Here is a 14,507-nt window from a genome sequence, read left to right as displayed (position 1 = left end):
TGATATTTGGAAAGAAAAATCTATGGTTGGCTTTTCCATTAAATATTTAAGTATATTTAACTATATTTAGGAATCAGTAAATTAAGAGTTAGTCACTTTGATATAGAATTACAAGATAAAGCAATGTATACTTATTCTCACAAATGTCACCCTAATTTTGATTAGCCTAAATTAGAAAACAATTTGGCAATATTCTACACACAGTAATATGTTTTTAAATAAAAAGTTCTATGTCATATTCCTGACTCTAACTTCAGTTGATTTTTCCTTGTAGCTTTAAACTTATTAGAAAGTTTCTGCTGACCTGTCTATTCATGTGCTGTAGGATCAACATACCCTTAGCTTGCAGATCTCTCTATCTTTCTCCATTCTTAAGTTGTTTACCATCTCCATGTAATGGTTTCCAATCTCATCCATTTTTGTCTGCAGCATCGGGCCTGTGCAAGTCTCAGAAACCTACACAAGGCAAAACAACTTTCTGTAATTGGATTGTTATGAAGAAAATACATATTATATTATAAGACATTATTATATGAAAACTACATGATTAAATGAGGCATTGAAATAAAAGAACAATTTTTAGGAATTGCACTATGCAGCTCAAATGGCAGTGAGATAAGACATAACTACATATAAGATCATCAGAAAGCAGTCCATGTATTTTCTTAAGAGGAATGGTATAACTGAGGCATTAACATATATTTAAAACAAAATTTTAATACCTGTATTCTAAGATTTTTATTCTCTTGTTCTAAATTACGCTTACAGTATTCCAGTTCTTTTAATCTATATTCGATGTCTGATAGTGTATGTCGAAGAGAGAGATTGTTTTCTTCCAATACTTGGCATTTTGATGTTGAGTCTTGAAGTCCTTGCTATAAAGAAGACACAAGTAAGACAAAGGGATTCTACTTTTTTGGAGGAAAGTGCTCTCTTGGTTGATTAATTCAATGAAATAAAGCAAATACTTTTCCATGCCCAGTTTTCTTATATAGGTACCCTTAAACGGTAAGTTAAATCAACCATGAAAGAGATTCTTGCCCCTAGTCTGATATGCTTATCTTGAGTGAGAAAGAATCAAGACTGGATGAATTTTCAGTGGTTCAATTTTGCAATCTGACTCTTGGTACTCTTCAACAATATTTTGCCTTCTAGTAGGCACCAATATGACCATATACCTGACTATTTATGTGGAAACTGAGAAAAAAAATTGGGACTGTCATAGAAGTGAAGATTAGGAAGGCATCAGCCTTAAACACTCGTTACAGTTTCTTGTAAATCATCTCTGCTTAGACATCTGGAGAGTATTTCTAGAGTTAACTCGCTTATTCACAGCACAAACGTGTGTTAAGACCCACAAAACCTTTTTTTAATCTACACATTAGTAGATTAAATGAATGAGTGAACTTAGCTTTTCAATATTTATACAGTTCTTGTCACCTAACAGCACAGATAATTGTGGATTAGTATATACTTTATCTAAAGTATACAAGGTTATCTGTTTTTATGAAAGAGTTTTCAGCCATTGGAAATAAAGCCACTCAGTTCTAATATGAATAAATTGTTCCATCATATTTTAGTTCTGTCTGGATTGTATGTCATAAATACAGTGTGTCAGTAATTCTGCATATGAAAATCTATCAATCTAGTTCACCATCAATGAAAATAACAAGTTACCTGCTGCTGGCGATTATTTGCTCTCACTGATGCTAAGAGTTCTTCATACTCTTTTATTTGAGTTTCTTTGAATGCCACATCTTTCTCAAGTCTTATCTTGTCATTTTCCAATGACTAGAAGCAAAATTACTTGTTAAGATTCAGAATTACAGAAACTTGTCAACAGTTATATAATACAAAGTCTAGTTTACATTGGAAGCCTTAAATAAGCACTTCTTTCACTTGCAGTTGCCTGATAAAACAGAATTCTAAAAAGTCAAGCAAAATATAAGATACAAATGGATGAAACTTTTAAAACCTGCATTCTTAGAGACCTTTTGATGAATTGACTAATTCTAAGTTCAATGAAACAAAACCTTCAGATTATTTTAATGTTTTGTCTGAATCTACAAAGACTCCTTGTTAACCCCAGCAGGTGGTGAATTTCCAAATTAGAGTCTAAATGTTTTCATCAGAACCCAGAATGAAATAACCCACTCCAGTTTTGGTGAGTTATTCATTATATGGAAGGTATTCTGAATGTATTTAGCTGATGGCATCAAGAACGCCAACTAAAATAGAAAATAGAAAAGGTTAACTTCTTGGAGAAAGAAGTTTTCAAGTATTCAAAGAAATTCAGAGTATGCTTTATTATTACAGAAAAATGGGAAATTCCCTTTCAATGAATTAGATTATTCCAATTTTGCAAGCTACTTCCTGGCTCTAGGTATTAAATTATCTTAGTGGTAAACTAAATAATAAGTGCATACCCAACTTTCTTTTATTTTGACATTGGAGAGCTCTTATCTTTTCTTTCAACCTCAATTAATTGTTTCAAGAAAATATGTCTGGGTGAGCATAATATTGTTGCATTGTATTAAATTTTGAAAGGTAGACTGAATGACTTCATTTCTATGTTAGGAAGTTAGGAACTAGGAAGGCTTTGGAAAGAAAAATAAAAATAAATGTTACTGTCAAGTCATTTTGAAGATGTCCAAGCTCCTCCCGTAAGTTGCTGAATGTGGACAGCACTAGCCGAAGTGATTTATCAGACATACCCCTCATCTGGAGGAAGAAAAGGATTGATGGTTTGTATTTACTAGCATTTACAAACAGACAATATAAGTGATAGTAGTCTTATTTTTCTGTTCCCATAAGCAAACTTATTAAAAATTTTATTTTTTATATAACAATATTAGAATAATGATACAAGGCATTTTATCAATAACATACACAAGTAATCCAATCAGTATTCCTGAAGACATCATAGCTATGTGATTAGAACAAGTCTATTATTTTTTCCATGATGAAGTATCATATTTCTCACAAGACAGGACTCTATCAAAAAATTCTTAAATTTGTTTTTATTCTTTATTTAAAGATTAGAAAAGAAGAGGCAGTCAAACTTCAAATAATAAAATGCATATCTTTAAGTGTGCTGCCAAATGTATGGATTTTTCCTGAGGTGAGAAAAATATAACACTAATTAAGTTTAACTTTGAAGTATAGAAACATCTCAAATTTTAAAGAGAGAGAAGCCCTTTTACTAGATTAAACTCACTTATTTTTAAAAAAATGGTTTAAAAAACAGGCAACTTCATTTCTGGAAAGATAGAATAGAAATACTTTTCCCTTTTCCTTCTAAGTATAACTGAAAGCCCTGGACATTACTATGTATAAAACAAACATGAAAAGACTCGGAAAGAAGGAAGTCTGGTTAGGAAAATCGCAACCCCCAAAATGACACAGAAGTGAGTTCTTAGGTTTTCTTTTTGCTTCGTGTATCACAAACTGGCGTTGGAGAAGTCAGTAACCCAGAAACACCACTGGATACAGACAACAAAAGTCTTTAGAAAATCTGCTCTCTCTAGCCAAAGAACCATGAAAAGAGCAGCCTAGCAAGGCAGAGAACTTTTAGATAATAACCACTCTATTCCAACCAAACACCACAGAGAATTACCTTCAACTTTATACTTCCACCCAAACCATCAAAGGCCAAGAAGGGAACCTAGACCTTCTCTCTCACCAGGCTCTAAAAAGGTCCACAAACACCACTTACCAGGTTGTTGTTAGAGAAGGCAGGGTGGAGAGATAGGACTTTCATCCCCCCCGCCGGGAAAAAAAAATGAGACCCCAAACACTGTGGTTCAGTTGAGAGTATGAAAGGAGCCTCGGCTTTCACCTTATCCAGTAGTAATAATATACTGTTCCATATCCCTGCTGGGGTGATGTCAGAGTTTTCTCAATGAAGAGTCAAGACTTTCATCACTGCCCAGCAGAAATGAGGCCACTCACCTTGCAGTGTCAGTGAAGGCCAATTCAGGAACAGTAATAAGACACCCCTCTACATCCAAACCAGGGTAATCAGTGAGGGCCTCATAGAGAACCACAATTTCTACCCTAGCTCAGGAGGAACAAGGAGCTCCTTCCCTGATTGGTGTCAGCAGAGGCTGAGTGGGGAGCCTGGATTTCCACCCTAAGCTGGCAGTAACAGGCAGTGCCCCCACGTCCTCTGTTGTTTCAGTATCAAAGGAGGCCTACTAAAACAGAAGATCTGAATAAGATTCAGTGTCATAACATAATACTCAAAACGTCCAGGTTTCAATTAAAAAAAAAAATCACTAGTCATTCTAAGAATCAGGAAAATCTTACCTTGATAAGAAAAACAATTAACAGATGCCAACATCAAGATAACAGAAATGTTAGAATAGTCTGACAAGGATTTTAAAGCAGCCATCATAAACATACTTCAATAAAAATTTACAAACAGACTTAACAATAGAAAGTCTTAGCAACAGAACAGAAAATCTCAGAAAAGAAATAGAAGATGTAAAGAATAACTAAACAGAAGTCCTAGAATTGTAAACCTCAATAACTAAAAAAACAAAAACCTCAATGGATGGACTAAAAACCCAATGGAAAGAACAGAACAAAGAATCAGTAAACTTGAAGATAGAACAATAAGAAAGTACTTTATTAGAACAGCAGAGAGAAAATAGATTGGAAAATAATTGAACAGAGCCTCAGAGACCTGTGAGAGTATAAGACATATCTAACATATATGCTATAAAAGTCCTAGAAGAAAAGAAGAGGGTGGAACTGAAAAAGTACTTGAAGAAATAATGGCTGTGAACTTCCCCAAATTAGCAAAAAGCATAAGTATAGATTCAAAAAGTTGAGGAATTCCTGAACAGAAATGCATGCCCAGACAAATGAGTCAAACTTCTTAAAACTAAAGATAAATTTTAAATTTTGAAAGCAGTAAGAGAAAACTTCACTGTTGGTAATAACAACTCAAATGACAGCATATTTTTCATCAGAAATCTTAATGGCCAGAGGAACATAGCACACCATTTTTTTAAAAGATTTTGATTAATTAATTAATTAATTTATTTATTTATTTATTTGAGAGAGAAAGGGAGTGAGAGCATGGGAGCAGGGTGAGGGGCAGTGGAAGAAGCAGACCCCCCACTGAGCAGGGCGCCCGATGTAGGACTCGATCGCAGGACCCCGGGATCATGACCTGAGCTGAAGGCAAACACTTAACCAACTAGGCCTCCCAGGCGCCCATTACTTGTTCTTTTTTTTTTCTATTTTAATGTTTTTTTATTATATTGTGTTAGTCACCATACAGTACATCTCGGTTTCCGATGTAAAGTTCGATGCTTCATTAGTTGCGTATAACACCCAGTGCACCATGCAATACATGCCCTCCTTACTACTCATCACCAGTCTATCCCATTCCCCCACCCCCCTCCCCTCTGAGGCCTTCAGTTTGTTTCTCATAGTCCATAGTCTCTCATGCTTCATTCCCCCTTCTGATTACCCCCCTTTCTTTATCCCTTTCTTCCCCTACCGATCTTCCTAGTTCTTATGTTCCATAGATGAGAGAAATCATATGATAATTGTCTTTCTCTGCTTGACTTATTTCACTTAGCATTATCTCCTCCACTGCCATCCATGTTGCAGCAAATGTTGAGAAATCGTTCTTTCTGATAGCTGAGTAATATTCCATTGTATATATGGACCACAAATTGTTAATCCAGTCATCTGTTGAAGGGCGTCTCGGCTCCTTCCATGCTTTGGCTATTGTGGACAATGCTGCTATGAACATTGGGGTGCATGTGGCCCTTCTCTTCACTACGTCTGTATCTTTGGGGTCAATACCCAGTAGTGCAATGGCTGGATCATAGGGTAGCTCAATTTTTAACTTTTTAAGGGACCTCCACACTGTTTTCCAGAGTGGCTGCACCAACTTGCATTCCCACCAACAATGTAGGAGGGATCTCCTTTCTCCACATCCTCTCCAACAATTGTTGTTTCTTGCCTTGTCTATTTTTGCCATTCTAACTGGCGTAAGGTGGTATCTTAGTGTGGTTTTGATTTGAATTTCCCTGATGGCTAATGATTTTGAACATTTTTTCATGTGTCTGTTAGCCATTTGTATGTCTTCATTGAAAAAGTGTCTGTTCATATCTTCTGCCCATTTTTTGATTTGTTTATTTGTTTCTCACATAGCACACCATTTTTAAGTGCTGAAATAAAAGAATTGTCAACCACAAATTCTGTATCTAATGAAAATATCCTTTAGGAATGAAGGGGAAATCACATTACCAGATGAAGAAAACTGAAAAAAAATGTCACTAACAGACCTACCCTAAAAAAATGGGTGAAGGAAGTTCTCTGAAGAGAAAGAATGATAAAGGAAGGAATTTGGAGCATCGAGAAGAAATAGCACCATATGAGAAAACAGAGTAGGTTTTCCTTCTCTTGCGTTTCTAAATTATATTTGATGGTTTAAGCAAAAAATTGTAACAGTGGATCTCAATGCACAAAGAGGAAATATTTAAGACAACTCTGTTACAGATGTGGAAAGTAAAGAGTGATAAAGGAAGCAAAATTTTCTACAGTTCACTGAAACTGACAAAATGTTGACACCAATACACTGGGATAATTTATGGCTATATAATGTAATTCTTAGAGCAACCACTAAAAAGGCTATACTAAGAGATATACTCAAAAGTACCAGAGATAAATAAAAATGGAATTCTAAAAACATTTTCAACTAATCCACAGGAAAGCAAGACAAAGAGAACAGGAAACAAAAAAACAGAACAAACAGAAAACAAAAAATAAAAATAGCAGAGCTAAACTCTAATGTATCAATAATTACAACTTGGTCTAAATACACCAATTAAAAACAGAGATTTACAGAGTGAAAAAAGTTTGATCTAACTACATGTTTTCTATAAGAAGCTAACTTCAAATATAATGGAAATTTAAAAATACATAATGAAAATAAAAGTTTGGGGAAAAAAGATATGCCAGGCAAAACATTAACAAAATAAAGCCAGAGTGCTATATTGATATTAGATAAAAATGACTTTAGAGCAAAGAAAATTACCAAGGACAAAGAGGGACCATTACATAATGATAAAAGGGTCAATCCACCAAGAAGACATAACAATCTAAACTTTTTTGCACCAGACAATAGAGCTACAAAATGTTTAGAACTGCAAAAACTGATAGAAGTGAAAGGAAAAAAGACAAATCCACAATTAAAACTGAAGATTTCCATATGCCTCTCTCAGCAACTGATAAGAACTACCTGGCAGAAAATGAGCAAGAATATAGAAGAACTCAACAACCCCATCAAGCAAAGTATCTAATCCTTTCCTGTGCCCATTGAACATAAACCAAAATAGACTCTATCCTTGACCATAAAACAAAACTTAACCATTTCAAAAAAAATTAATCCCATATGAAGTATGTTCTCTCACCACAGTGGAATCAAACTAGAAATCAGTACTAGAAAGAAAACAGGAATATTTCTAAACACTCTGAAATTAAATAATATACTTCTAAATAATCCACAGGTCAAAGAAGAAGTCTAAAGGGAGCTAAAAAGTACATAGAACTGAAAGAAAATGAAAATCATATCATAATTTGTGGGACACAGCTAAAGGCATTTCAAAGGAAATTTATAGCACTAAATGCTTACATTAGAAAATAGAAACGGTCTCAAATCAATAATCTAACTTTCTATATCAAGAAACCAAAGAAGAGAACAACATATCAAAAGCAAGCAAAGGAAGGAAATAATATAGACAAGGGTAAAAATTAGTGGAAGTGTAAACAGGAAAATAATAGAGAAGATCCATAAAACTGAAGTCTAGTTCTTTGAAAAAAAATGGACAAAATTAATAAACCTCCAACAAGACTGAAAAAGAAAAAAGAAGATACAAATAACTAGTATCAAGAATTAAATAGGGGATAGTAATACAAACCCTGCAGCCATCAAAAAAGATAATAAGGGGATACTATGAACAACTATATGCTATAAATTTGACAATTTAGATGAAATAGAATACTTCCTTGAAAAATACAAGTTACCACAACTCGCCCAATATGAAACAGATCGTTTGAATAAACCTATAACTATTAAGGAGTTGAATTTGGAATTTTTTTTAAACTCCCAAAAAAACAAATCTCCAGGCCCAGATATTTTTACTGAAGGATTTTACCAAATGTTTAAAGAAGGGTTAATACCAAGTCTATACATTCTCTTCTAGAAAATAGAAAAGAAGAAACACTTCCCAATTCATTTTATGAAGCTAGTATTCTCCTGATACCAAAACCAGAGCATACAAGAAAACTATAGACCAATGTTTCTCATGAACTTTGATGCAAAAATCCTCTGAAAGAGTTTTTCAAAGAAATAGGCCTGGAATGCACTTTCAATTGACATCCCACCACCCAACATAACATCAAGGATATCTCTGAGATTTAGATTCTGCAAAGCGTATGTATTTCCTACACCACTGTCTTTTTATAATGTACACTGTGTGCCACTAAAAATATTTTATTTAAATTTCACAAAAATGACATCAGGTCCAATATTTGGATGACCAACAAAGATTTAAGACCAATAATTTAGAAATTGGTCTCACTTAAACAGAGCTAGATTATTTTTACAATTCTTTCTTGAAAGAAGATGTACTCTTTAGCCATATTCCCTTAGCATCTATCTTCTTCTGTTTCTCCCTTCATTGTTGGGGAATTTATTGCCCCAGTAGTCTCTATCATTCTACAAATCAGAAAAAGCAAGGCATTGGCCTCTCCCATCTCTTACTGCAAAGAGTGGGGTGAGGGGTAGAATGGAAAATGGAGACGATGAGGGCAAAGCTATAAATTAGGTCAAGTTGTGCTATAGCAGTGAGGAAAGAATAAGGCCATTCAACACCGGGGAACAATATTTCTAGAATGCTTACCTGAATGCTAGTTATTCAATATAAGTGAAAGTCTGAACAAACTATAATGCAACACTTGTTTAATCAAAGTATAATTGACTCTTGTGGAACAGGATTTTTATTTAGAACTTTCTGTTCTTAATCAAGGGAAGCATGCTTGGCTAGTGGTTTGTCATTGATCTCACACCCACTCTTGACCCCACCTCACCTGCAGAATATAGCGAATTTGCTGTTTTGTAAACTCTGACAATCCTTTAGGAATCAAGGATTCAATGTCTTCTGACTGTAAGAAAAGAGAAGGTTATCCATTTAACAGATACATATTAGTATTATAATCTTAGGGTCAGCAGTTCACAGACTTCTGTGCAGCAGAGCCTATTTTTAGGAACATCAAAAGATTATTTCGCTTTCTGGGCAATAGTTGCTATCAACTTCACTTCTAGCCTTATCAGTTCTTACTTTTAAAAAATTGATTATACCGTATACGCTACGGAAAGAACCTTGAATTCCAGGCATTTTAGGGAAAAGCTTTGTGCAAACAACCAGATGTCCCATTTCTACATTTGTTAAAGAGCAGTTTAAAAAACAAGAAGATGGTTCTCAAATCCCATTAAACACTTTATTTCAGTCTATCTTTCAACAACTGGAGGCTTTGTTGAATAATAAATATGACATTTTAAAGGCTGATTTTTTTAAATAATAAAAATTTGGGGAAATAAAATTAAGGGCTTATTGAGGATTTACTCTGAGCTGTGATAACTTCTGAAAAATTTAGATGTTGCAACAACACTGAGATGCTTTAGCCATTTTTTTTTTGGCTTGAAGAACCACAAATTTATTATCTCATAGTTCTAGAGATTGGAAGTCAGTGGGCTAAAATTAATGTGTCAGCAGGACCGCATTCTTTCAGTGGGCTCTAGGGGAGAATCTATTTCATTGCATTTTTTTTTGTTTCTACAGGCTGCCTAAATTCCTTGGCTGGTGGCCTCATCACTCCAACCTCAGCTTCTCCTGGCAGATCTAACTCTGACCTCCTGCCTCCCTCTTTTAAGGACTTTCAGTGATTATATTGGGATCCACCCACATATTCCAGGATAATCTCCTTACTTTAAGATCCTTAACTTAGTCACATTTGCAAAGTCCCTTTGCCATGTTAAGGTAACATATTCAAAGGTTTTAGGGATTAGGATGTGGACATCTTTGGGGGGCCATTATTCTGTCTTCCACATCATCTTATTGCCCTCATTCCGAAGCTCATATACATACAGTTCCCTTTGTGAGGTCTAGATCCAAGAGAGGGAGATTCTAATAGAGTCAGGGTCTTCCCCTCTCACCTGCCCAAGACCCTCCTCCTTGGATGACTGACCAAGAATCCACTTCTTCAGAGCATATCTTGCCCTCTTCCACAGGGGGTGGCCTTTCTCTATGGATTTTGCAAGACAATACCATCCACTACCTCTGACTTCAGTATCCCTTCCCCAAACCATAGAAGGATGATGTCCTTACAAAAACTCAGAGAACTGGGTACCTGGGTGGCTCAGTTAGTTAAGTGTCTGACTCTTGATTTTGGCTCAAGTCATGATCTCAGGGTCCTGGGATCAAGCCCCACCTTGGTTTCAGTGCTGAGTGTGGAGCCTGCTTAAGATTCTCTCTTTCCCTCTCCCTCTGCCCCCACCCCCACTCACACAATGCTCTCTCTCAAATAAATAAATAAATAAATAAATAAATAAATAAATAAATAAATAAATAATAAGTATTTAAAAAAAGATAGCCAAGTACCGAAGCTAAGGTATCACAGCCAGACACTTATCTCCACAAATCCCTTGCCTAGCCCACCAAGCACCATTGTCTTTTTTTTTCATTCGAGTATAATTAACATGCAGTTATATTAGTTTCAGGTGTACAATATAATGATTCAACAACTGTATACATTTCTCAGTGCTTATCAAATTAAGTGTACTCTTAAGTCCCTTTATCTGTTTTATCTATCACCCCTACTGACCTCCCCTCTGGTGAGAAGCTTCTGCTAATTTTAAGTGAGAAGCTGAACTGAAGTTAGTACTTCTTAACAGCAATCTAGGGCTTTCTGAATTATTGTAATGGATACAGTGTATTAATACATTGGAAATAAAGAAAAAATAACATAAAAGAGGCCACTGTGCTCTTTTATTACATTGAAATCAGTTTTCTCTATTTGATGACTTATTCCATTAAAAGTAATTATTAACAAAATGTCCATATATAATACTTGAAAAAAATGTACTTTAAGTTGCTATTTGGCATGGGTCATATAAGTCTTCAAAGTACACTAAAACTAATTTTGCCATTTATGTAGTTAATGTAGGTTTCACTTTTCTAAAGCAAAGAGTATTTGGTCAATGAAATTTTCAATGTTTTGATAAGGAAAGACAAATTGAATCTAAATAACAGCTGATAAAACATTTTCGCATGAATAATTTTTACTTTTATTATTATTATTTTAAAGATTTTATCTATTTATTTATTTTAAAGAGTGAGAGAGAGAAAGACAGTGGGGGGAGGGGCAGAGGGAGAGGGAGAGAAAGAATCTCAAGCAGACATCACACTGAGCACGGAGCCCAACGTGGTTCTCAATTCCACAATCCTAAGATCATGATCTGAGCTGAAATCAAGAGTTCAAAGTTCAACCAACTGAGCCACCCAGGCACCCCAATGATTATTACTTTTTATAGCTATTACAAATATATAAATAGTTTTATCATTTTAAAGGCAAAATAATCATGTCTTTCACTAATCTGTGCTTCTAGTCTAACAAAGTTACCAAACTAAAACAGTGTCATTAGTGAAAATATCAGAATCTGCTTTGTTGTCGAGTATATTTGATTTTCAACTATTTCTGCACTTACCTCATTTGCAGACTCAAAGTCTTCCTTGCTGTAAGAGTGAAAAAAAAAGATAGACAACCTTAAGAAAACATATATAATGATCATATATAAATGCTAGTGTTCAAATTAATTTATCTTACTTTTTGATATATCATAATAGCAACATTTCAATTTATAATTCAAATAAATTTTAAACTAACTAAAATGGAATTTGACAAAAATAAAGATAATTTTTCTGGAACTAGCTAATCTATTAAAAATGGACAATATCAAAATAACCAACCAAAACAATATAGAAAATCAGTTACTGCCATCCATTAGTACCTGTCCATTTATGGATAGAAGTACAAGTCCTTGGTACTGGCAATAAATGTTACCTGAATGAATGAATAACAATAATAGTTGTTCTCTATTTCCACCTCCCTTTTCTCCTGTATTGGTCACATTCAGTGCTGAGTCCAGCTTCTCTCTACAGAGTCTTCAAGTTATTCATACCCTTTTCATCAAAATCAAAACTTGCAAGACAAGGTTAACTCATTCAATCTACACTACAATATATATGGCAGTGACAAAACTTAAAAGGCATTTGAATGTTTACATAGGGACAGAGCCTTAAGCAACATGACCAAAATTCTAGTGGGATAATAGAACTTCCAACATCAAAATGAGTGTTTGGGCACCAGGGTTGGAAGACCCTTTGTGAAGTCATGTTAGGTAGGCAAATGCCATAAACGAATTGTTGGTAATTATACCAGTCTGGAACTTGCTCCTTTGGGAAATAATGAAGGTGGAAAAGGATACTGTTCTAGTGTCACAGGCAAGAGATGGGACTTTATTTCTGCCTGCTTGCTCCATCTGTGCTTAATTGAAGAACTGGGCACAAAATATTTGTTGAACATACTTCTCAAACAAAAACACAGTACACATGTTCTGACAGCAAGGCAGAATATTTTAAAGATGGTCATAAAAAATCAGAGGTATATGAGTGCCATATCTTCAGTATAAGGGAAAAGTAGAGATATGTTAGGACATTACCTCCTATCTTTACCTTCTAAGTAAGTGCTTATGAGTAATATATTGCTTACGGAGATAAGAGGGTCACTCACTGTACAAAACACCTTGCATATGTTTTAAAAAAACTAATGTGGAGGAAGATAACTGAAAATTCAATTTCCTGAGGCATGACTACATATTTGCAGTTGTTTCTATGTATGTATGTGGGATTTTCTTTGTTGCCCAAAATAGAAATTGTGGGGAGGCCCTAGAAATACAAATAAATAAAATATCGTATACTTTTTCAATGCTTTACTAAAGTAACAGCATGCATATACTGGGAGTTACAACAAGTTAAAAATATGAATCAATGCAGTTTTAGTCATCTTACGTTACTATTAACTGGAATTATCACAGTATTAATGGACCTCTATATTAACTATTCCACTTTCCAAGACAATCTAGTACACATGTCCCTAGTCATTTGTTTCTACAAATAAGAAAACAAAAAAATAAATAAAGCAAAGAACAATCAACAGCACTTAATACTGCAATGTTTTAAAGTAACCAGGATGGTTTCGTGAGACAACCTTTCTTAATTCTGACCCTGCACTCACTCATTGCTAAATTGTAACATGGAAAAAGAAGAAAAGTGAGTACAAAAGGAGAGGGAAAGAGAGAGTGAAAACAAAGACAGCAGAGCAAGGAGGTGGAGAGATCAATGTGGATTACATTTCCATCCTCACCAGGGGATGATGGCTAGAATTACAATGGGCTGGGGGGAAAAAAGAGGAAAAAGAAACAGTGGCAGGAGAAGAGGGGAACATGGCAGCAGAGTAGGAGGACCCTAGGTTCCTCTATTCCCATGAACACAACTAGATTACTACCAAATCATCCTAAACATCCTAGAAATCGACCTGAAGACTGACAGAACAAACTTCACAACTAAAAGGAGACAAGAAGCCACATCAAAGTAGGTAGGAAGTGTGGAGATGTGATTTAGGGGAGAAACAGAAACTGGGTATTGTGGAGGGGAGAGCCATGGTCGTGGAGAAGGGTGAGAGAGAGAGAGAGAGAGAGAGAGAGAGAGAGAGAGAGAGAAGCACACAGGGAAACCCACATAGAGAATGTTTTCCCAAAGCCATTGGCTTGGAAAATGAGAAGGGCTGAATTTAGTCAGACCTTGCAACCGGCAGGGCTTAAAGCCTGGTTTTAAAGGACAGCAGGTTTAGCTGAGATAGAGCCCTGAGAGCACTGCTCTGCTCTTGGAAAGAAGGCAGGCAAACAACCTGGGGGCAGATGGTATGGCAACAAAGATCTGAAGTGTGCCTGGGGCACACATCAGGGAGATTATACACTCCACTCAGAGCACATCCCTGAGAGGCAGCTTTCACAGAGAGGCCTCTCTGGGAAGAAAGGAGCTGGTTGGCACCATTTCCTACCCCCATTCTGGCATAAACAGAGAGACACCTGTAGTAAGCAGCTCAGCAAGGACACTGGTTACCTAACTTGCTTATACCAAACCTACCTGCCTGCACTTTGGTGGGACTGCCTTTCTAAGTCAAGCATACCTCAGTACCAGCACAGTGGGCCCCTCCTCCAGAAGACCAGCCTAAACCCCTGCTCACACCACATCTCCTAACAAGAAATCTGCAGGGCCTCAGTCCTGGTAGAGTTGGTGTCAGGTCTCACTTCATAATCAGATCAGATCACACTGAGTAAAAAGTCACCATATTCAGGCCAG

The 14,507-nt window shown here is 35.6% G+C and overlaps 1 protein-coding gene across 1 annotated transcript in view; it reads right to left on the bottom strand.

Moving 5' to 3' along the window:
* POF1B (POF1B actin binding protein) overlaps nt 1-14,507 on the bottom strand; it is an 84,888-nt gene that overhangs the window by 14,429 nt on the left and 55,952 nt on the right. Inside the window, exons 7-12 of the mRNA XM_087859507.1 lie at nt 11,792-11,819; nt 9,115-9,189; nt 2,629-2,721; nt 1,678-1,791; nt 723-875; nt 337-456 (exon numbers count right to left, since the gene is read on the bottom strand). Coding sequence (XP_087715633.1) covers nt 337-456; nt 723-875; nt 1,678-1,791; nt 2,629-2,721; nt 9,115-9,189; nt 11,792-11,819 — 583 coding nt within the window. The remainder of the gene's footprint in view (nt 1-336; nt 457-722; nt 876-1,677; nt 1,792-2,628; nt 2,722-9,114; nt 9,190-11,791; nt 11,820-14,507) is intronic.

The sequence above is a fragment of the Ursus americanus genome, chromosome X (genome assembly GCF_024610735.1).
Source record: "Ursus americanus isolate L20-20 chromosome X, mUrsAme1.1.p, whole genome shotgun sequence".
NCBI lineage: Eukaryota > Metazoa > Chordata > Mammalia > Carnivora > Ursidae > Ursus > Ursus americanus.
This window is presented reverse-complemented; position numbering and strand designations above follow the sequence as displayed.